Source organism: Puntigrus tetrazona, chromosome 23 (assembly GCF_018831695.1).
Source record: "Puntigrus tetrazona isolate hp1 chromosome 23, ASM1883169v1, whole genome shotgun sequence".
Taxonomy (NCBI): domain Eukaryota; kingdom Metazoa; phylum Chordata; class Actinopteri; order Cypriniformes; family Cyprinidae; genus Puntigrus; species Puntigrus tetrazona.
The window spans coordinates 6,154,124-6,177,245 of record NC_056721.1 but is presented as its reverse complement, the minus strand read 5'-3'; the positions used below and the strand labels follow the sequence as shown (position 1 = coordinate 6,177,245).

The following is a 23,122-nucleotide window of genomic DNA, read 5'->3' as shown; positions in this document are numbered from 1 at the left end:
CTAACTAACTTTTTTTCCCCTATTCGTGAATCTTTTTATCATTTCAGGTCTGTTCCCCAGATCTGTTCCTTTTATATCGAGCTGAATAATATTCATATGCTAATGAGGCCCCTCTCTTGGGGTCCCTCTTCTCAATCTAATCTCACTAGCACCTCCTGAAATGTGTGTCGCTCACAGCCCCTTAACACCTGTATTCACTTTCCTATCACATAACAGACCACATTATGTGATGAGAAAAGTCAGTCGGAGCAAATTTACACCCAGCAGTGTTAAAATTTATTTGGATGAATGTTTAATGTGTTCTTTTGCTTAAAATTCCAAGTAAAATGTATCCATGTCTAAAATGAGGAGATGACATGTTTACAGCGATTTTATGTATTTATTTTTGGTAAATATACAAATATACAAATAAATATATAAATAAGCCACATATAAACCAACTGATATGCAAACAGATGTGGTAATATTTTTTAAACTAGAATTTAATACTCTTATTCAACAAGGATGCATTAAATTGAAAAGTGAAAGTAAAGAATCAATCCATATATTTAGTATATTGAAAAAATATACATTTTAAGGTAAGTAGTAAAAATATGTTGAAAAGTTAGATAAATATTTGTTTTATTTTAATGTACCTAAAATAAATTGATTGCAACCTATTACACTTAAAAATGTAGTGCATTTAACTACAAATGTTATCACAAAAATATTAGGATATTTACTTTTTTTCCGCTTTGCCATCAAATGAAGGAATTACGTTTTAAAAATGCATTAAAAACACAAATATGTTATTTTATGTAGTTATTTTTACAGTATTACTGTATTTTTGTTCAAATAAATGCAGCTTAAAAAGCTTTGGCTATTACAGAGATTTAAATATTTACTACATCTTTTTCTCACACCAAAACTAATATTAATAATATAAAAAGGTAAAAACAGCTTTCAGTCTAGAGCTCTTTAAAATAATATGTCCTAAAGGTCTAGAATTAGATACAAGACTGGACTTATCGCAACACTTGGTCTTTTCAAAGTTTAGCTACTACAATACATTTTTTTTTAGAATTATTCCATTCCATTTACTACTATAATTATTCCATTAAATTTAACCTTGCTAATGATTTGTTTTTGAATCACAGCATACCGCAGCACTTACGGGAACGACGTTGCACAATAAGTGTAGATTTGTTCCTGCACAGACCTTGCCTCTTGAAAGATTAAGTAGGTGAAGTGTGGATGTTGTTTGGGAATATGGTTGCTGGGCTGGGTGTTTTCCTCGACAAGCTGTTACATGTGGCAAAAATGATAACGCTGTGTGAAGCCTCAGGGATTTCTGATTACTCACCACTCTCATTCTCTCCCACAGTGTCTCATTCACGCACGCAGACACACACCCTCCACATTTACAATGCGTGCGTATACACGCTCAAACACACGTGCATTCAGAATTATGTTTTGAGACAAAGGTATGGAAATACCTTTTGAGTCGTAATGTGTAACGCGTATTCTTCTTTTGTCCGAGCAGAATTGTCACTGAACTATGCTATTCAAGGGCAAGTTTCTGTGATAAAATGAAAGGAAGATTCCAGGTGTAGTGGTGAACTAAACTTTAAGCTTCATTCTCATGCTAATGAAGAGGATTTCTCCGCTGTTCCCCCGCCACACTTCTCAGGTGTGGTCTAGCTTACATTTTCAACCATATTTACTACCTGGTATAAACATACCTGGGTGCACTTTTAACAAAACGCGAAATATGTACCAATGAATACATATCACCGCAGTTTCCAAAAGAAATGAACACTAGAGGCAGTAAATCCCTTTTCACACAAATTTCGATTAATAAAGTGTAATTTTCACACAATTACGAATTAAGAATATCATGTTATGACTAATATTAATATGCAGGGGATATGGGTTTTTCATAGAGCGGCTCTGGTTTGTATCCTGTGTAACTACAGTTCTACGGTTTTACAGTTTAACATTTTTTATAAAGGAAGTTGAAATGACACGGTTGTGTTTGTTAACATTATCTGGTGGTTTAGGGGTTGGATTTGGGCATATTTCCAACATGATAGAACATTAACCTTTTTAGAGATACTTACCGTAATCCAAAAAAACAGCAATGCATACCTATATCAACCTATGTAATAAAACGTTTGTTTTCTGTTTTGTTCCTTTTCATTTCTGTTTATCTCTGTTTTTTGGACTCGATCTAAACATATTCGGATAAAAATAAGAATTATAGGCAATAAGGACTGTTGCTTGGCACAGCAGTCACTAAACGGAAATCTTTCGCATGCTCTTTAAAAAAGCCCTTACCTAAACCTGCAGTTTAAAAAGAAATGGATGAAATGCAATCAGCAGCGAAAGAGAACTAATTTCGCCATACGTGTCTTCGTCAAAAAGCCCTTTAAACACAGTAGAAGCAGTAATTTAGGCTTAAGTGAAAGCAAACAGCGAAGAAAGCAAGCACATTTCGAACATTTCTAAGTGGACGGAGTCTAACATTCCTATAGTCTGTCATTCATATTAATCAAATAACAAAATAGAGAAAATGCGTCACTTCTCTCGACTAAATCACTTTTGTAACATTTATAAGAAGAAATATATATTATATGTAATTTACATGCAAAAGAATATTCAGTTTTTTTATGCATTTGATTAGTTGATGTACTAGCATTTCTTATGTTCTATTGTAGTATTTTTATCTTGTTGCTTGCAATTAGTTTCTTATTCCATTTCAAATTTCTGACTGTTTCTCTGTCTTCAGTGAGCTCGATTTTTTTAGGCTAGTATTGTTTTTTTCTAACATTGACACTGGTTACAAGAATTATGAAATGAAAACTTTGATATCATATAGACTCTAAAATAACTATATTGTGATTATATATCGCAATTGTGAAATAAAATGAATCATATTGTGATGTAAGATACTGGTCATATCACCCACCCCTATATTTGTGAGCATCATTTTATCAGTTTATAACAAATAGATGTGGAAAATGTTGCTACTTACTTGTATGGCTCTATTTTAAGTGATTGTTTAAGCTTAACACCTTCATCGGCATCTCCTTCTCTATTCATCTTGCTTGCTTGCTTTGTTTTCTTTCTTTTCTCTCCCCCTCTCTCTGTTCACTTTGGGTCTGACCTGACACACTGCAGTCTTCTGGACCTGCTGTTAATGGGGTCTTTCAGCGAACCACCCAGACTAGAACAAACACATTCATTCATGCATTTCCAAAATGCTAATGCGGCTGGTTCCTGACACATTTTCAAGGAGTTCCCATGTCATAGCATGGTGTAATTCCTCACATAGACGGTCATTAGTGCAGGCAGCCAGTGGCCAACAAGGGCCTGACATAGACTGGCCCTAGTAGCACCCCATAAACAGGCACCTAAACGCTTTTGGCAGGGACAAGGAAATGCGGCTCTATTTCTTAAGTGCTTGAAGGTTATATTGGTGCAAGGGGTTTTAGTAGTTGCTTTTAGTAGAGAAGTCAGTAAATGCTAATCTTGTGGTTAATCGGCATTAACCCTTTACAGCAGGTTGTAACACATAACCTGCTTCTCTTCCATTGTTGGATAGGCTGCAAAAGTAAGCAATGTTTTTGGTCCTTATAGATATTTTTTATGAAAGCCGGTTTCGGCCATGAATAAAAAAATATAGGTTATTGCGACATTTTATCTCACAATTCTGACTTTGATTTTCTCTTTTGACTTTCTGTGAGAACTTTTTGCTCAAAATTGGATTTTATAACTTTGCAAGTTTATATCATACAGTTCTGAGAAAAAAGTCAGAAATGTGAGACAAAAATAAGTCTCAATAAGTCTTTTTGGTTGTTTTTTATTCAACCCATAATTTCTAGAATTTATATGAAGTTACTGTCAATTCCAAACCAGAATCAAACTGCAAAAATTTGGATTTTATAGTTAATGTGGCGCAGTTATATCTATGTTTATAGAATTATAAATATAAAATTAGTATATGCAGGTAAACACAATGATGATTATTTTAATTATTATGATGACTATTTTTATATTCTACTGAGAGGCTAAGAATGCACAATATTAATGGTTTTAATATTGAGTTTTTAATAATTTTTGAATTCTAAATGTTTGAATATATAATTTCATTCTTTAATTACTTAAATTACCTCTGTACTGTTATAATTACAAAGACAGCAAGTAACACATCGAATTAAACATTCAATTCTGAAGTCAAATTTTGAAACCCTACTTCAGTAATCTTTGCTTTTTCACTTTTTTTCTACATTATCATACATCTACTTTAATGAGAATTTTATTGTTTTCATTAGAGCTATGTAATATAAAAAAAAGTAGAAAATCCCTGGTTAGAACATAATGCATACCATATTAAAACATTTTATGTAATGAATTTATTCTTCTCTTCAGTTTTGTGGGGGCACATCTGGTTTTAACTCATGAGACTTGAGTGAATTTGATTGATAGGCAGCGGTTTCCTGTTTATCTGCTGAGGGCTTCTGTCATAACATGTTGTGAAGATAATAATTGAAAAAAAATGTTTGGGATAAATCAACAATGAAGTGCTCGGCAAGTTGGAACAGAACGATGGCATCCAGATTTTTACAGCTGATGATCTTAATTCCATCATCAACAAAGAGCAGAGTTTAAAGCTACCATCAAGTTCTTTTTGTTCACTAGCTATGCACACAGGACTCTTATCTGAAACACAGCAGCATCTAAGCATCTATTTGGCAGCACCGAACAGCTTCACTGGAACTCAATCCTGGAGGATCCTTTGAAAGGCCCATTCATATCACCTTTACTTCTTTACATTTGAACCAAATCCATTTATGAGATCTGAATCTGGCCTCCTGATCCAGACGTAACATTCGTAGTTTTGTTTCGTGCACACAGATGAAATGAAGAAGTTTCTTTTAAAGAGTCAGGTTTCATAACCTTAAGCCAGAACTGATATTTCTGCTTTCGCAGTTCGCATTCTTGTCTTATTTCCGTCGTCAAATTAAACTATCATTATTACCTAAATGTAATTAAATGGACTATATTTTGGGTTACCGTTAACTTTCGTAGTATTTTTATTTAATGGAAGTCAATGGGGACCCAAAACAGCTTGGTACTTTCTTTAAAATATCTTCCTTTGTGTTCAGCAGAACAAAGAAATTGATACAGGTTTGGAACGACTCGAGGGTGAGTAAATGATGACAGTTTTCACCTTTGGATGAACTATTACTTTAAAGTTCCTTTCTTGTGATTCCTTCACACGCTTGTTGTTCTTTTAAAAGCTACTGGTACTAAATGAAAACACTAGTCTTATTCTGTCTATTTATTTCTATATGTAATCTGATGATGTTGCATAGCAATTAATCTGATGCTAATTATATTTGGAAATAGGCCAAATCAAATATATATAATATTATATCTGGAACGACGTGGAAACGGCCGTGTGTCGTGCTCATTTCGATGTGATCAACTCAGGTTCGAATCCGCCTAACTTCATAAACTTGATAAAAGCAAGGAAATAAAGTATCTGGTAGGGTTAGGGTAGGTGTAGGAAGGTCTTTATTGTTCCAATAAGTTGGCATCCATTTAATCATTTGAATTAAAATTTAAATTTACACACTAAGAGTTGTTATAATGAGGTTCAGATAATTGGCGCTATTTGCAATAAGTAGTATAAATAGCTAAATAAATATTAATATCCTGCTATTCTAACAGCTTAAATAAAAGCTATAGCTATTTCACTAAAAATGCTATTTTCACTCAGTCCTAAGAAAACAGTAGAGCAACACTGCCTTTAAATAGTCCTTCCTAAAAGCAAACCTTTTTTGCGGTTTTGTGCATTTGGAAAAGGCGCGTAATATCAACGAATTAATTACATGTATTTTGCAGTAAGGATTTTATATTACCATACATTTCATAAATGAACATCATTTAACTATAAAATAAAATAAGACTAAGCTTTGCCCTACCTCAGGGTAGTATTTTAGGTAGTCTTTTTTTTCGCCTACCAAGACTGAGATTACAATATCTCTGCATCTTAATGTGGACTTGCTTTACAATGGTATGGAAATGTGGCAGTAGTTGCATAAGAGAGACTTCTCCTCTCTGTCTGTGTGTTATTGAAATGATTAAAGCAGACAAGGTGCTGTGCAGGAGTGCTGACAGCCCAGGATGTTTCTGAATGGTAGCGAGATGAATGGGAGGTTCCGTCACTCTCTTCCTGTCTGTCCCAGATACTTCCCAACTTTCAGTGCGTTGCTGTGAGGCACAGATTAAGAGCTCCTTCCCCTCCGCTCTCCCTCTTTCTCGCCCCCATCATCTCCCTCCATCCTGCCATCCTAAATGTCTGCTCGCTGATAGAAATGCTTGATGCGTTTTACAGAAATTTGCAGTTAGCATTAAAAACGCTGCGTTGACTAAACTGTATGCGAATGGAAAGATGTGCTAAAGTCGCAGCGGGTCTTGGTCATTTGGGAAAAATAACACATGAGCTAACAGAGAAAAGCAGTACAGAACATTGGTGGCAGTTTTAATTGTTTTTCGCTTTAGTATGCAAATTTAAATTGGACATGAATTGGTGAACGGCACAGTGCTAAAGGGTATTTAGAAGATATATTGTAGAAAAGGTCCTGAAAATGAAACACTGACTTATTCAAATTATTATTTAGTATCATATATGATTATTACATTTATATTTTGTTGATTGCATTTTTAATTGTAAAATCGCATACCGTATTTATTCAATCGCAGTTGCGTAGATTTAATAAAAAATATAGTATTTTATAAATGCATTTGTAAATGGCTTCTGAATATTTTATGTTCTGTTGACTCTCAGCAGCCATTGGACACAAAACACTGTGTTTATCATTCAAATGAGCCCATGTTTACTGTAAGATCATGTCTCATGTCTTCTGTTATCTGGCATTGTTTTGTTCATGCTTTATGCATATGAATATATGGCACTCAACCATGCAGGCATCTGCATTTTGTTTTTCCGTTCTTATTCTTAAGATGCATTCAGTGATCATCACAGGTTCCAACCTGCAAAAAAACTTGATTAAACTATTTTAATATATTATTATTATTATTAAATTTTTAAATATTATTTATCTTTTAATATACTAAAGTTGAATAGATTTTTTTTCTTTTTCTGTAACTTTATTATTTTCATTTATTACTTTGCGGTGTTCTCTGCAATATTATTTTATGTACAAGGACAGCGAGTAGGCGAGTGAACCTCACATCTGGAAAATGTTAAATAATGAATGGATTCGGCGAATTGACTGGATAATGGGACACACCTCATGAAACTGGGATGTTTAGTCTCCTATCCCGACATTTAAAACATTAACTCCATTATAAGATGAAGAAAGACATTAATGTTTTTGTGTAAAGACGCATCGGTCATGTCAGACTCAATTAAAATGAATTAAATGGACTTGTAGTCCAAATGCTTCCCTATTATGTAACCCACCAAAGCTTATCGAGATTCAATGGTATTCTTTTGAAATGGGTTTTCTGGAACAGGATAGGTAGCCACACGCTTCCCATTGACTTGCCATGCCTCTGTGTTTGTTTAGCCCTGGAGTCACCTCCCTACTTCTGGTATTACTGGTTCTCGTTTTCCGTGAGCTGTCAGAGGTTTGTTATAATGCACATGAGTGTTTGTTCTCCAGCGACTGGAGTTCATGCTTGCTTGGTCTGACTGTATTGGTTCACGTCAGAAGGACAGTAGCGTCTGAGAGAACGAGGATATCAAAGGTAACCGGATCTGTCTGTTTTGCATCTTGTGCAGTTGGTGGAACTGTTATTTTACCGTATCATACTGCTGTCTATACAGGAGGAGTCTCTTTTGGGGTAATTTCTTCCTTTATGATGAGCGTGCTTTAAAACGTAGTGTATGATGGTGTTACTTTAGAATTTTGGTAGCAAACAAGCACATGCCGATTATACTAACGGGGAAAGAATGTAAAAACTATTAACTTAAAAATGCTTGGAAGCTGACATTTGCATGCTTCAACATGCACATCGCATGTTTTATGCACATACACATGTGTTTCAACACCTTTCTAACAGATGGAATGATTCTGAGCTGCATGCAGGATTCGTGACGGATCTGCTCTTAGGATAAGATCTGTAAGGTCTGATAATTAGTTTTGATTTGTTTGCATTTGCGGAGTAGCAGCCTCAAAAGTATGTTACACTACATGATTTATTTGGAAGCTTAGTAACTATATTTAAAATTTTGAGCTCAGTATGATGTGAATTAAATAAACTAACAATTTTGTGCGCCGAGGGTGTATTAATTTGTTTAAAATGACAGTAAAGATATTTATAATGTTACAAAATATTTCTAGTTATAAAATCCATTCTTATAAATTGTTTATTTGTGTTTCTTGAGCAACAAATCAGCATATTATAATGATTTCTGAAGATCAAGTGAGATTGAAGACTGCAATAATGATGTTAACAGTTCAGCCTCGCATCATAAATTACATTTTTTAAAATACATTAAAATAGAAAACAGTTATTTTACATTGTAACAATATGACACATTTTTATTGTTTTGCTGCATTTTTGATCAAATAAATGCAACCTTGGTGAGAGCAAACTTTAAACAATAGTGGATTTTATATATATATATATATATATATATATATATATATATATATATATATATATATATATATATAAAAATAAAATACATTCATATTTTATGGCTTATTCATATATTGCATAGTTGTGCAGAAGCGGAAAGAACAGAAATTGGAAAGAGAGAGAGTGGGAATGCGTGTATGAGTTGTGACTTGTCCAAAAGCCTCAAAGGTTTCACATGCGAAACCAGCCAACACAAATAACCACAACATGACAAATCTCACTAAATTGGTTTCATGTGTGACAGGTGTCCTAAAGTAACTCTAACACTGCGGTTGTAAGACTTACGTACAGGTCAGATCTGTGGGCTGGCGTACATGCTTCTGATTACAGGTGCTTTGATGCTGAATCAATGTTACTGTGTCAGGGCTTATTTATTGTCTTTCTAGGCCGCTTGCATTGTCTTTACTTCCTCTCTGGCATTTTTAAAGCTTTGTTAGTGTTGTCGAAATATTTTAACAATGCCGTAAAACATCCGCTGTGATGATAAAGAGTCGAGTCTGTGGTAACGTGAATTATGATGAATTAATGAGTGTTTGCTCCAGACAAAGGTCAAAAGGCAGCTGTCACAGCAGGCTGTGTTTTGTTTGCAGTGACACTGGCATGCTACGAGCATGTTGAAGTTGACAAACCTTTGGAATTCGGAGGCAGTGTACAATACAGGCTTTCTGGCCACTTAAAGAGAGACATGGTTCAATTTAAGAACACATGAGTCATTATGTAATGATCCTGAGCATCTGCTAATCATTAAATGATGTCATGTTGCATCATCTATAAACCTCATAATGGGTTGAGGTTAAATTAGAGGAGATATGATCTATTACTGGAATATTAACCATATTAAGGTCATGTAATGACCTACATGACCTTATTCTACATCCCTAATCCCATCAACACCTAAACGAAACTACTTTACAAACTATTAATAAGCAGCTAATTAAGGTTTTACTGAAGGAAAAGTTTCTTCAAAAGTTTTCTTCCATTTCTTTGACGGCAAGTCATAATATGAGAGTGATTTCCAAAGGATCATGTGTAATTATGATGAAAATTCAGCCTTGCATCACAGAAATCAATCACATGTTGAAATATATTAAAATTGTTGTAGTATATTTCAAAATATTAACTTTTCTACTGTATTTCTGACCAAAGAAAAGCGGTCTTGGTGACCAAAAGAAGATTGGTGAAAATCACAGTTGGCGCTAAAACAAAAGTAACTGGCAATTTTGTATCTAAAACACAAGTTAGGCAACCCTAAATCAACTTTGTTTATTGAACTGTCGTATAAAAGCAATACCAGACAATCGCTTCCCCTCCTTGTTACTCCAACAGCTTATGTCAGCAATGCTAGTTGTAAAGGGTGTTTCGCTTTACCGTTTACATTGCGGCGTACACATTATATGCAAAAGAATACAACTTTGTGTACGCTGTCTGTACTTTGCTTGCTTGTGTGTATCTGTCCCAGTCTGCGATCGTACATTATGTATGTTCAGCTGTAAAGTGAGTGTGTCCTTCACTCTGTTATTAATCCTTTGTTTGTACTTTCTACATGCCATATGGTGGTCGAAAGCATTAAGTACAATAGGCAGGTCGAGCGGACCACAAAATGGCACAGAGCACTAAAAAAAAATCATTTAACTCCACCCGTTAGCCATCAAACTGAGCGAAAACATAACAATTGCTTTACATGATTATGATTTCAACACAAGCTGTGTTTTATCAACAAGAAATTGCATGTTGCGTCCCGGCAAGAAGCAATCGGTATGCATCCGTCGACCCTATAAGACAGCATTAGGAATTAAGACAATAGTCTTCATTATACTAAGAGGATTTTCACTGTTGACACGCTGCATGCTACTATCACTAATCAAAGCAGTTTCCTACTTGACTGCTCATCAAAAACACACTTTTCGCCGTTTACGAATGATTACAGGAGGATAAAATTATTTCAAGGCTTGTTTTTTTCAGTCAGATGGCTCAGTGGCAAAGTATTTTCACGTCAAGGTTGTTCCGATGCGCTGAGTTGTGCAGGCAGGAATTCCAGCACTTTCTGGACTTTTCTTTAATGGTTTGTGAATGGCTCGGCGGATCAGGCTTTATTAGAATCTTTGTCAAAGGTTTAGTGAGCCTCCTATCCCGGTGAGAGGCTTTGCCGACATATGTCTCCTCACTGGATCCCCTTTAGTGCTTTGCTGGAGTGCCAGGGCATGTTTTCGGACTCTCTCTCTCTCTCTCTCTCTCTCTCTCTCTCTCTCTCTCTCTGTAGGAATTTGAAGAGCATGCTGAGAGTTTGGATGCTCAGTCTGAACGCTGTTTAATACTACCACTGCCACCTCTGGGAATTACTGTCTTGACTGCATGTGTGTGAGTGTGTACTTGTAAGTAAGCCTTGTTCTTGTTCTGTTTAGTCGGCTGTTTGTTCAGTGGTTAAAGTGTGCGGTGACAGTGAAGCGAATGAGAAAGGTGTACCTGTAAACTTCAGCAGTTTTCTCCGATGTTAGTTTTCGGTATTTTTCTGAATTCATCCTCTAGATTAATGAAGAAGTAGGCACTCGTGCGCTTCAGTGAGTTTGTCTTCCTCGGGCTCATTGTTTGATTAACTTGTTGTTTTTAATTTGTTTGTTTACAGTGCGATTGAAGTGGATGTATTTGGTTCAGTTTTGCTGTCGCTAGTTGATTAATGCGATCTCAGAGGTTTTGTGTTTGCGAATGGTGTCAGAAGTTTACTCCATGCTGTTTTGAGAAGCATCAGGCACTTGTGAGGCAATCTTTAAGATACAGATACTAGTTACAACTTTACAATTTAAATATATTACATATCACATTTTTGGTACAAAAAGAAACTGTAATAAGTTTGTTTTGATTAAATATAAATATTAAAAGGCACCTGTAGATGGAAATACTTTTAATTATAGCAATAGATAGATTTTCAGCAAAAATATCATGGATTCAACCAAAATATAAGCAGCACAACTCTTTTTGATAACGATAAAGAAATGTTTCATGAGCAGCAAATCCACATATTAGAGTGATTTCTGAAGGATCATGTGACACTGAAGAGTGGAGTAATGATGCAGAAAATATTATGTGATATAAATAAAAAATCTTTTCAACTCCAGATTTTACATGATGTTGTACTTATTTAAAACATCTCAGGAAATACACCAATAAAATCCTATTTGTCATGGCATAACCCAAGGGATTTTATGAAAATTAACATACAATACACATCTTGGAGCTATTTTAAAGATTTTGTAAATGAATCTTCATGGTCTGCATCTTCATCCTCTACATGCAAATTTAATTAATTACCGCATGTGTTTTTTTTTTGTCAATTCATACATATTATGAAACAACGCCAGAGACATTTTGACCAAACCTTATCATTTCAGACAGCATTCCACCCCTCCAGCATAGTATTTATATAGATAATATTTTTTCATTTATGCAACATCTAAAACGTAGTAGTAATTTATTACAGTATTTTATAAATATTTCACGCAGGACCTAGTCTCTCTGCATACTTGTTTTCTTACAGAAACACGCACCAGATGCACGTCTGTCTTTGGCTGCCGTTCTCCTTCATCTCAATATCAGTCATCGCAGTTTTATATAGTTGGTTCTTTTACATTTTTCAACAGAACCACTATTATTCTGAAGACACCACTATCATTTTCTCTTCTGCAAACTCTCAGCGTTTGAGGGCATCACAGTTGTCAGTGCAATAAGTGTGCCGGTTCCTCGAGTCCATCCAGGTGTTCTCATTGCTCTTCATGAGACAGGAGGAGACTAATCCACCCAGCCTCCAAATTATGAGCCAGGGGCGAGAGTGAGACAATCTATCACCTCTGGCCACTCCTGGATGAGGAGAGCTAATCTGAGGTTGATGCTGGTAATTTGCGGAGGCGGCTCGACTCTTTGCAGCTCGCGAGTGTAAACGATTATGTGTGGAATGAGCCTGCAGCACGAGCTCGCTCACGGTTCATCAGCCTTCATGGAGGCGTGAAGGCAAACAACGCACACCAGTCAACGAAATAAACAACGTCAAATTCTTTTCTCAGCTGATGGCTTTCATTTTAGCCTTGCAACCTCTGTGTCTTGACTTTGCGCATGCAAAAAGCTCTTTATGTTAATCCGTCTACCATCTTTTCACAATGGTTACATGAGTAAATTACATCTGGCTATTTTCTGGGAGTTTGTTTAGGACGATAATTAGGCAACACTTTGTTTTTGAGCTCGTACCTTGGCTGGTTTAGGCATGTCACAAACAGCTGACGAGCAAAGCTTGCGTAATTGCTGGTTAACACCAGTCAAATAACTCTAAAGCCTGATATTTGCAACATTGAATGGATTTTCAGCTGAATTTTACCTTTATAAAGTTATTTTGCTAGCATTACTGCATTTTTTAATTTAAGTTGAATTGTGATAAAGCATTATAGAGCTGTTACCAGTCAAATAGTATCATCTTAATACATTTTTGCACTGCCAAAGTGCCATGGAAGGTGTATCTGAATTGTTTTTAGGTACGTTTGCGCAGACTGTGTAATGCATGCATGTATATGCGAAATGCTAAAAAATGAAATGGTGCTTTAAATATGAAAAGAAAACAGACAGTAGCTGGCAGCAAGTAACTGTTTGAGTGAGTCAGTAAGTGAGTCACTGAGTTATTCATTTAGCCGATTCGTTCAATAGGCTGATTCATTTAGAAATGGAGAAAGTGACTGTCTGCACCACATGACATTATATAACCTGAACTAACCTCATCCTGTCCTAAAAAGGTCAAATTCTTTGATATTTCAGGAACTTATTGACACTAATGAGTAACGAGGATCTGAATGGGTGCTTTTGATACCATTTCCTTCCAGTATTTTTTTTGCACCACATGATTTTACAGACAAATGCATTTAAATATTAATACATAGCAGTGTTTAACAGTGATGCAGTTTTTCTTTGAAAAAGAAAAAAAAAAATCTTTACATACCCCCCAAAAATCTAAATCAGTTTTCATGAAGAAATTAAAAACTTTCATCATAGAAAAGGTGCACTCAAGTCACTATGAATTGCAGGTTTAATGTATTTAATAGCTAGGGGGAAAACAGTGTCACATCATTGACCCACTTCCTATATTTTATTGCAGACTGCGTTGATAATTTGCATCAATATAATCTTGCTTTTGCTTGAGGTGAAAATGTTTTTAAAGCCCCTAACCTGCTATAAATCCGAAATGCTGTAAAACACCTAAGACTACCGGTTCAAAGCGAACAGCTCTTCAAATCCCCTCTCAATTTTGTTGTAAAAGGATTTATCACAATTTGTTCTCTGTTCTTACTCTTGTACTCTTTTATGTCTCCTTAGATCTTCTCCTTGGAGGAGTCGGTGAAGAGCTCTTGCTAAAAGAACATCTTTGTGAGGGTGTTTTCTGCATTTCCTTCACCTTTGTCCTCGTCTGCTGGCTGGGATGAGGGGGCTCAGGAGCCTTATTGTCGGGCTCCTGTCGGCCTTCTTCTCCACTGTCCTTGGTCTTTACTTCCCTCCTCACGGTAAATACAAGGACAGTTAAATTGCTCTCAGGTGTTTGTTCTTATCAATGCAAATTCATCTGGAGGCTATGATTATTATTCAACAGTGTTACATGTTATTATCCAGTAAACTCTTCCAGGAACACGCATCCTTTTTAGCACAGATGATCATCTCAACAGCTCTTTACTGCTGTGATTTGTTTCCTGTAGTGGAGCAGCTGCCGACCATCACCGCTCAGACCTCAGGCTCTATCATTGCCCTGCCATACGATGAGAACTTCCTGTTCAAGTGTGAAGCCAAAGGCAACCCGAGGCCTACGTGAGTGAGATGTCCTCGAGGATGCCAGAAATACTGAAGAAACATCCATGTGAACTTTTTTTAATGGGCTGAGAGCCGTTTCTTTGTTCAGAAAATTTTATAGTTTTTTTTAGCACCCAAAGAGTGAAATGGACATTGAGGATCACTTTCCACTTTATATATAAATAATTTAAGTTTTGTTTTGGATTCCAGATTTTTTTAATGTTTATTTATTTATTTTGTATAGATTTACAACCAAGGAAGCACACCGTTTCATGGATATATACAGTAATTTATGAATTTAAAGCTAAAAGCAGAAGAAAAAAAGAAGAAAAGTAGGAAAAAATGAGATAAGCACTATATGCTCTCAAAGTTAAAATTAGAAATAAATAAATAAATACAATTATGGGCATCTGTGGTTCAGTGAAGATCCTTTAACATCCATGAAACATTTCTCTTACTTTTTTTTATTTGCATGCCTAATAGGTGCCTGTTGTGTGATTTTTAATTGAACAGGTACCGCTGGATGAAAGATGGAATGGATTTTGACCCGCATAAAGACCCTCGCCTCATTAAAGAAGAAAGCAGTGGTACCTTTGTGATACCCAACACTAAAGAGAAAGTGAAATACCAGGGAAAGTACAGATGTTATGCCTCAAACAGGCTTGGAACCGCAATATCAGAGGAAACAGAATTTATTGTACCTAGTAAGTCACATTTCATATCTTGGCTGCTGATCATAAAATGAATATAGCAGAATTCTAGACATTCTGGTGTTGAGAATGTCCTCAGATCTCTTCCAAGAAATTTGCATATTCCATGTAAGCCCTAAAGCACATCCGACATGATGCTGCTCAACTGGTTTTCAGTCTCAATAGTGTCTCACTGACGGTTTCACTTGTAGGCTACACTTGTGACTGCTATGAACTGTGTTTGTGTTGTTTTGCGCTCACTCACAGTGGTACCCAAGTTTCCCAAGGAGAAGACCGAGCCAGTGGTGGTCACAGAGGGATATTCGGTGGTTTTGGAGTGTAACCCGCCACAAGGAACTCCACCTTGGCAGCTGTACTGGATGACCAATGGTAGACACCATTTCCTGCACATAACATTTGGCAAAAAGAGGGATCTAAAAAATACAAAAACAACACTGCTTCAGATTTCCTCAGCTGTTACGAGCAAACATTATTGTGTTATGTCAGTCATCATGTTTTTGGCTAAACGGATAAACAGATGCACGCATATATTTCAACCAACTGTATATAACTATCTTTGCTGGCGCCAGACTGGAGTTCTACCGCCTCCACTAATAACAGGCTTTTGATGATAAACATTATATGATGCAATTTGTAAAGAACTCTGGGTATATGTGACATTTAAAGAATTTGATTCTTTCAGTCAAGCAACTAAAGCAATAAATCAGTCAGTCAATCTCAAACGCTCACACAAATACAAAAAAAAAAAAAAAAAAAACTTTACAAGCAAACAAAATACCATTAAAACCAAAAATAAAATGTATTAAAATGCAAAAATAAACATATAACATATAATATACATATTCTAAAGTGAGAATTTTGTTTTCTAAATGTCTCTAATTATTATTGAAGGTATAGTTCACCTAAAAATTGTATTATATCATCATTTATTCACCCCCATGTTGTTTCAAACGTATATGAGTTATGAAGAATGTTGTAAACAGTTTTTGGTAGGCATTTAGTATAGAAAAAAAAACAATACCATTGAGATTTAGGTTTTTTACACATAAGCCACCCAATTGCTACTCAAGCAGAACCAGATTTTGCTAAATTCAGCATGTTCCTAGGTCAACATCATTGTGATTAACCAATCAGATCTGAAGAACCAGTTTATAGTTTTTGTGAAGTTTATAATCAGTTTGGTGTTTGTACAGCAATGTCTTTATCATCTATCATTTCCTGTGATTTTAGCCTTTATTCATGGGGTAAGATTAGGTTTAGATGAAGGGATACGGTCAAGTCTGAATTTTTGGATTAAAATGTTCCCGGGTCAACAAACTATGTTGAACTAGAAATGCATCCAACTCAGGACGTGCTGCTACCCAAACCCAGTCCAAATCATGCTAACCTTCCTCTGGTAAATCACAAAAAAAAACCTGTCTTAAAGTGCCAACCTGTCTTAAAGTTCCTTTTTTAAAGTTGTCGTTTGATCGACAGTCTTTTGTGTTCAGCTGAAGAGGGAAATTCATTAACTTTTTTTTGGTTGAACCATTCCTTTAATTATACTATTTTAAATTGATATTAATTATTAGACAACAAAAATAAGAAAAATATTTTTGTTTTATTTTACTAAAATTACATACATGATAAATTACTCAAGAAGAAAATAAATATTATATTTCAGATTAATCTAATGGGATATAATCAGATTTGGGTGTAGTGAGGGTTATAAAACATACTTGAATGATCAATTTGAATACATTTTCTTTAACCCGCATTGGCGACTATATTTTTCCTTGTTATAAGCACGAACCTCTCTAAATTTCGTTAACTTTTTGTGAACGAGAGATTTACTGTATCTAAATCTTCTTTTTTTAAGTAAATGTGCCTTGTTTTAGATATTCAACCTGGACAGCAAGAGCATTATTATTGTACATGTCTTCACTTCTTAAACTGAAGAGGCGGCTTAATCACGTCGAGCCACCTACACTTCTTGAGAGGAACAGGAATGTCTGAGCATTCAAAGCTCTACCCATGATGCCTGTTATCTGCTGTGCAGTCTGTCAGATGGGGCTGTTTGGATGGTTGCCCTCTCCGATGTCCTGTTGCTCATGTTAATCTGACCCTCCTCTCTTCATTGTTCTCAGATCTCCGACACATTGAGCAGAATGAGAGGGTGTCCATGGGCCTCAATGGGAATCTGTACTTCTCTAATACACTGGTGGAAGACAGCCACGATGACTACTGCTGTTTTGCCTCCTTTTCCAGAATACGCACAATCGTTCAGAAACCCCGCATGGTCCTGAGGGTCAAACCAAGTATGTGGCAGAAATCTCATAAACATGATAGCATTTGAAGCAAATGAAACAGAACGTCGTTTTTTTCCACTAACCTTTATAGGCTTGGAGTCGGTAAGATGTTGCAGTGTTTTTAAAAGAAGTTTTTTTTTTACCAAAAAGCTTTATTTAACTGATCAAAAATACAGTAAAAAGTGTAAAATTGTGAAATATTCAAATCATTTAAAATAACTGTATTCTATTGAATATATAAGTGATATACTACTGTGATGCAAAGCTTAATTTTTAGCATCATCACATCTTCAGTGTCACGTTATAATATGCTGATTTTCTGCTTGAGAAACATTTGTTATCAATGCTGAAAACAGTTGCGCTGCTTAATATTTCTGTGGAACGATATATCAGGAATAGAAAGAACATTAGAAATGCATTTACTATCAACAGCATCCTTTCTAAATAAAAGCATTCATTTTTTAAATATTCTCACTGACCCCAAAATGTTCAGTCTGTTATGTGTGTATGCACATTTTCACAACTACCGTAGTAATCTCCATATGAATGAAGACCTGTTATGCTGGTTTCGGGTGATGTAAGACACATTCTTGCTTTCATGAACAGCTGGACAAAAGCACAGTAAAATGTAACAACATTGTTTTTAAAAGTATATTTAGCTTGACGCAACGTCAAGAAAATGTTGCCCTTATGATCCTGAAAAAACTGTGACATGCACAATGGCTAAACAATGTATGCATAGTTTAACAGGTAATTTTGTAATTGTGTAAATGCATTGGTGAACACATTAGATTACTTTCTAAAAGCATCAAATGGCTGTAGTGAGGATTCATTTAAGTGGATTTCATTTATAGATGTAATGCCAGCATGCTGTATTTTAGCCTTCTAATAATTAATAAATATCTCTAAACGCAATCCTCTTTAAAGTCAACATGACGTCAAAATGGACTACTTAAAAGTAGCATTTTAAATGGAAGTGTGTTTAAAAGTTTGCTGAAATCTGAGCTACATATATGTATTAATGCATACACATACATGCATGTGCTGTATATATGCGGTTTAAATGCGTTTTCTTTTTTCGTATTCAGGCCAGGGGGATGATGGCATCACGAGTGGTGAGTCACATATGAAAGAGTAATGTATCTTTTTGAGTGATCTTTCACGAGTTTAAGATGAAGAAGATTAAGACAAAGCCTTGTTTGGTTTGTCAGCTTCTTATGGAGTTCAGACTGTGAGATTTTCTTCAGTTTAAACTATGAGTCATATATATGTGTGTGTGTGTGTGTGTGTGTGTGTGACGAAATAACTTATTAACTTAACTAATTACAGTCACTTTGTCTGCTATTATGGACTGTTCTCTGAGTATATATCCTGATTTTCTTTTTTTTCCGCCTTCAGTCCATTCTTGTTCAGACATGAAAGTGTGTTTCTATTTTTTACCCATGCTGGGGCCATTTACCATCATTTGTCCCCATTCAGTTCAGAAGAGGAAGCCGAGCATTTTGGTGCCCTTGAGTCATTCAACGACGTACCTAAAAAAAGGAGAAGAGCTGGAGCTGGAGTGTATCGCAGCAGGACTGTGAGTTCACTTCTCTGTTAGCCGTGTTGGGTTTATAAACGCTACGCGGCAGCCAAGCGTTTCCACTGACAGTTAGTGACAGCGCTTTATTGTGGTCTTTTCTCAGGCCCACACCGACGGTAGAATGGATCAAGATGTGGGACAACTTACCGGAGCGTACACAAATCAAGAACTACGGAAAGCTTCTGACTATACCAGACGTCACAGATCAGGATGAAGGGAAATACTTGTGCAAAGCCAAGAATGATCTTGGTGAAGCTGTGCATCATTTCCAAGTTGTTGTACAGGGTATGCAAACATTTACTTAAGCCTGGATTTTATTTTGGTATTGGACGGTTCCCGTTTGTTCTAGCGAGTAAATCTGTTTGACGAGAATAATATCACTTCTAGGTTCCATTTGTTAACATTATTTACACGTTCTACAATGAAATGCATTGTAAAGCATTAATTCATCTTAGTTAAAATAGTTAAAATTAGCTAAAATAATTTCAGCGTTTTCTAATAATTATTACAATCAAAATATTCATTTGACAATCTGAATAAAATAATTTGCATTTTTGATAAATAGACATTTTTTTAGATAATTACTTTATAGTTAATTCATTAATTAACTGAAATGACCGTAAAGTGTTTTCAATTGCTTTGAGAATTGCCAAATCGCAATATCATCAACTCGTATTCACGGTCACAAACAATAAAATAATACATAAATCTCACTAGCATTCTCAATGCCTTATACAAAATTGGAAGTCATGTCATTTATAAACACAGGAGGGCAGTATTGCTCTAGACAGGCAGTTGCTTTAGTCCATATTCAGTTCATATGTTGTGTGTCTCAGAGCTGCCCAGCTGGCAGGAGGAGCCAGTGAAGAGTCAGTTAGCAGAGATTGGATCTGACATCCACATCAAGTGTTCTGCTGGAGGAAAACCACAACCCACAATCACCTGGAAGAGAAATGGCCAGCCTCTTGATGGTGTGTTAAAGCCCTTCCACTCCCACCCTTATCATGCCCATTTGACTGAATTTGTCGGCTCGAAGCCACTGCCAAATGTGCAATTACTGGCTGCGGGAAGACTCTGTTGTTCCTTTCTGTTAGACTTTAAAAACAGCAGCGAGTATGTAGCCACTTCTGTATTTATGCACAATTTACAAACTCTGCTAAAGTGATATATTTTAGCAGCAGGTGAAAAACAAAACTTCTAAATAGTACGATATAAGCGATATAGGCTTATATGTTTAAAACTCTGCGCGTATAGGTACTTCATTGCTAGTGTTGGCTGTCGAACATTTCCACTGTTATTATTAATTGCCGCTCAAAATAGTTTTGTGATTTCATGTGAACTGTAAGATTTATAACCTACTTTTTAAAAGGTAATTCAGCAGTGATGCATTAAACCGTTTAAAAGTGACAGTAATATATTTATGACGGTACAAAAGATTTCATCTAAATGTTTCTTGAGCAGTAAATCATCATATTAGAAAGATTAGTAATGATACTGAAAATTCAGCTTTACATCACAGGGATATAATTACTGACATTTTAAAATCAGGGCCCTGGTTTTAAAAAATATTAACCCAGTAATTTTTAGTTTACTTTTTTCAGCGAGCCTCTGAAAAAACAAGTTTGACTGATCTCTCATTATAATATTACCACACCTTAATCTGTACATTTTCACCCAAGGCACCGTCATTTTGATTTTGCAAGTGACAACGGTTTGCCAGTTCAAATGCTATGCCGAAAATTTGAGCAAAACAGAGCCTCAGAAGAGACAAGAAAGCAGAGGATTTATAGATTTATTTACTCCAACTTATATTGCTGCTTCCAAACAGATCTTATATAAACTTGTGATTTATTTTTTTTATTTATATATAGTTTACCTGCACAGACATAATTAACCGTCTGTTTTTGTAACTGTTTTTTTCATGTAAACTTGTGTGTGAATGAGAATAGCAGCTCTTTTCTGGAAAAGGGGGCGGGGAGTAACAGCTCATTTGCATTTAAAAAGACAGGCACGAAATTCAGCCGTTTTCTGCTTCCACTCAAAACGGGCATTTCAAAATTCTCCCCTAAACACTTTGTGTGCCAATTCAGGTTTGTTTTCTCCCCAGATTTTCCTTCTACCAATTACAAAGTGCTTGACGACAGAATAATCATCCTCAAAGCGGAGCAAAAAGACACAGCCGTGTACCAATGTGAGGCCTCCAACAAGCACGGGACCCTGCTTGTCAACACCAACGTGCTTGTCATGAGTGAGTACTTCACTTACCCGTGTAAACTGGAAGAAGATGAATATCATACTGTGATGTTCAGAGCGCAATAATAGGTCAGCGCTACCGATGCGCAGCCCACCTAATTTACATGTATCAATTAATCATAGCGCCAGAAGAGCGGCTCGTGGTCCTCATTGAAGTTTTCTTGCCTTTGATTAGGATACGATGCTCTTGCTGACATGCATTGGCTCAAGGGTTAAGCAGCTGTTGCTTCGTCGTTGACGTAGAAGAAAAACATGAAACGTGCGCTCGAGTGCGTGTCTGTGAACTACTCCGGTCACTGTTTTCTCTGTTTGTAGCTGGCAGAAGAGAGCTCTTTTATATGCTAATAGCTTTTTTACAGTTTAATTGTGATTTTGGGAGTGTGCCTCGGTTTCAAACTACAGCGCAGAAAGTGAGCCATATGCTGCGCTGGCTGTTTGATGTTTGCCTGTGTGCACGAATGTTTTGACTAATGGTCTGGCTTTCCCTCAGATCATCCTCCTTTGATTCTGACGCCGAATTATCTGGAGTACGCGACCATGTTAGGCAAGAGTGTGATTATGGACTGCAAAGTCTTTAGTTCACCACCTGCCACCATTAACTGGTGAGTTTGGCAACAAGCGTTGCAATTTTAACGCCGTGTCATAACTAGACGCAACATGATAAGCCGCAAGCGAGGTGTCTCTTTTCTGTTAATTTGAGTTTTGGTCTGCGGTTTGTTATTTGTACACGCTGAAATCTCATTGGACTGAAGTAATGTATTCGTGTATATTAAACATTAAACTAGGATGAGGAGAGACTAACTGTAAACGAATCGGAGATTATAAGACAAATTAAATGCAAACTGTGAAAAGCATGCCTTCTGGTGAAGAAGTTATGAAAACACAAGACACTGAATGTAGTTTTGTGCTCTTTGGCCCAGTGAAAGAGTGTGCAAACGGAGATGTCATGGTTAGGACACGGCATATGAGTGTTAATTATCCCTTCAATCAATCAATCAAAGATTTGTGTTTTAATTGCATATAAAATGTCAATTTATTTGGATTACATTGTTTCAACTAACGTAAACATTTTGGTATTTGCCAGTATATATATATATATATATATATATATATATATATATATATATATAATACTGAAATAAACTGATAGTGATTTAAATGCATAGTAACAAGGTTTATACATGTATTGTTGCCAACTGATGAATAGAAATGTATATGTAAACTAATTACATAAACCTAAACTGAATTTTGCCTGTTCCATAGCTAACCATATTTAAATTAATTAATTTAATGTAAATTTATATCAGTATTTTTTAATAAATGCAAATATTTATACATAACTGCCTACAAGGCTAATAATAAGTTTTTCAATTAGCCCAACCAGAAATTTATATTTGTTTTGTTCTAAATTGGTCTTCACTGCAAAACAAAACAAAAAAGAAAACACAATTTAAACAAACACACATAATTTGTTTATAACACTGTCTAGTAAATGTGGCTAAATATCCTTAAAATGTATTTCTAAAATGTTATTCATTTTATTCTAAGTAAATGATTGTCATGGTGTTTAGCACAGTTTCGCTGTAATTCTCCCGATTATGTGTGAATGATAACAGCAGTACAGAGACCCACTAGGGTCAAGTGAATTAAGTGAAGGAGAAGGGACAAAACATTGAGAAAAGACACTGTAAGATCTATAGGCTTTTTGAAATATTTGTTCTCTCTAGGGGATCTTCCTTTTGCATTCATATTTATATTCTTTTCTTCTTTGAAAAGTTTCCTTTCAAAAGCTTTTGGTCAATTTTGAAAGTCATGGT

General features: G+C 35.7%; 1 protein-coding gene across 12 annotated transcripts in view; it reads left to right on the top strand.

Annotated features, from left to right (window-relative positions):
- Nucleotides 1-23,122, top strand: part of chl1a (cell adhesion molecule L1-like a) — a 46,599-nt gene that overhangs the window by 5,914 nt on the left and 17,563 nt on the right. For 8 of the 12 annotated variants that reach the window (XM_043225243.1, XM_043225240.1, XM_043225238.1 and 5 more), the window contains exons 1-12: nucleotides 7,629-7,761; nucleotides 14,008-14,192; nucleotides 14,382-14,490; nucleotides 14,986-15,176; nucleotides 15,429-15,551; nucleotides 17,309-17,479; nucleotides 18,559-18,585; nucleotides 18,950-19,049; nucleotides 19,156-19,337; nucleotides 19,889-20,023; nucleotides 21,160-21,300; nucleotides 21,796-21,907. In XM_043225243.1, the coding sequence (XP_043081178.1) occupies nucleotides 14,111-14,192; nucleotides 14,382-14,490; nucleotides 14,986-15,176; nucleotides 15,429-15,551; nucleotides 17,309-17,479; nucleotides 18,559-18,585; nucleotides 18,950-19,049; nucleotides 19,156-19,337; nucleotides 19,889-20,023; nucleotides 21,160-21,300; nucleotides 21,796-21,907 (1,373 nt within the window). In that variant the 5' untranslated portion in view covers nucleotides 7,629-7,761; nucleotides 14,008-14,110. Of the gene's footprint in view, nucleotides 1-7,628; nucleotides 7,762-7,788; nucleotides 7,858-8,071; nucleotides 8,142-10,918; nucleotides 11,031-14,007; nucleotides 14,193-14,381; nucleotides 14,491-14,985; nucleotides 15,177-15,428; nucleotides 15,552-17,308; nucleotides 17,480-18,558; nucleotides 18,586-18,949; nucleotides 19,050-19,155; nucleotides 19,338-19,888; nucleotides 20,024-21,159; nucleotides 21,301-21,795; nucleotides 21,908-23,122 lie in introns of those variants that run through there. The other 4 variants (XM_043225233.1, XM_043225235.1, XM_043225236.1 and 1 more) reach the window with 4 other exon arrangements.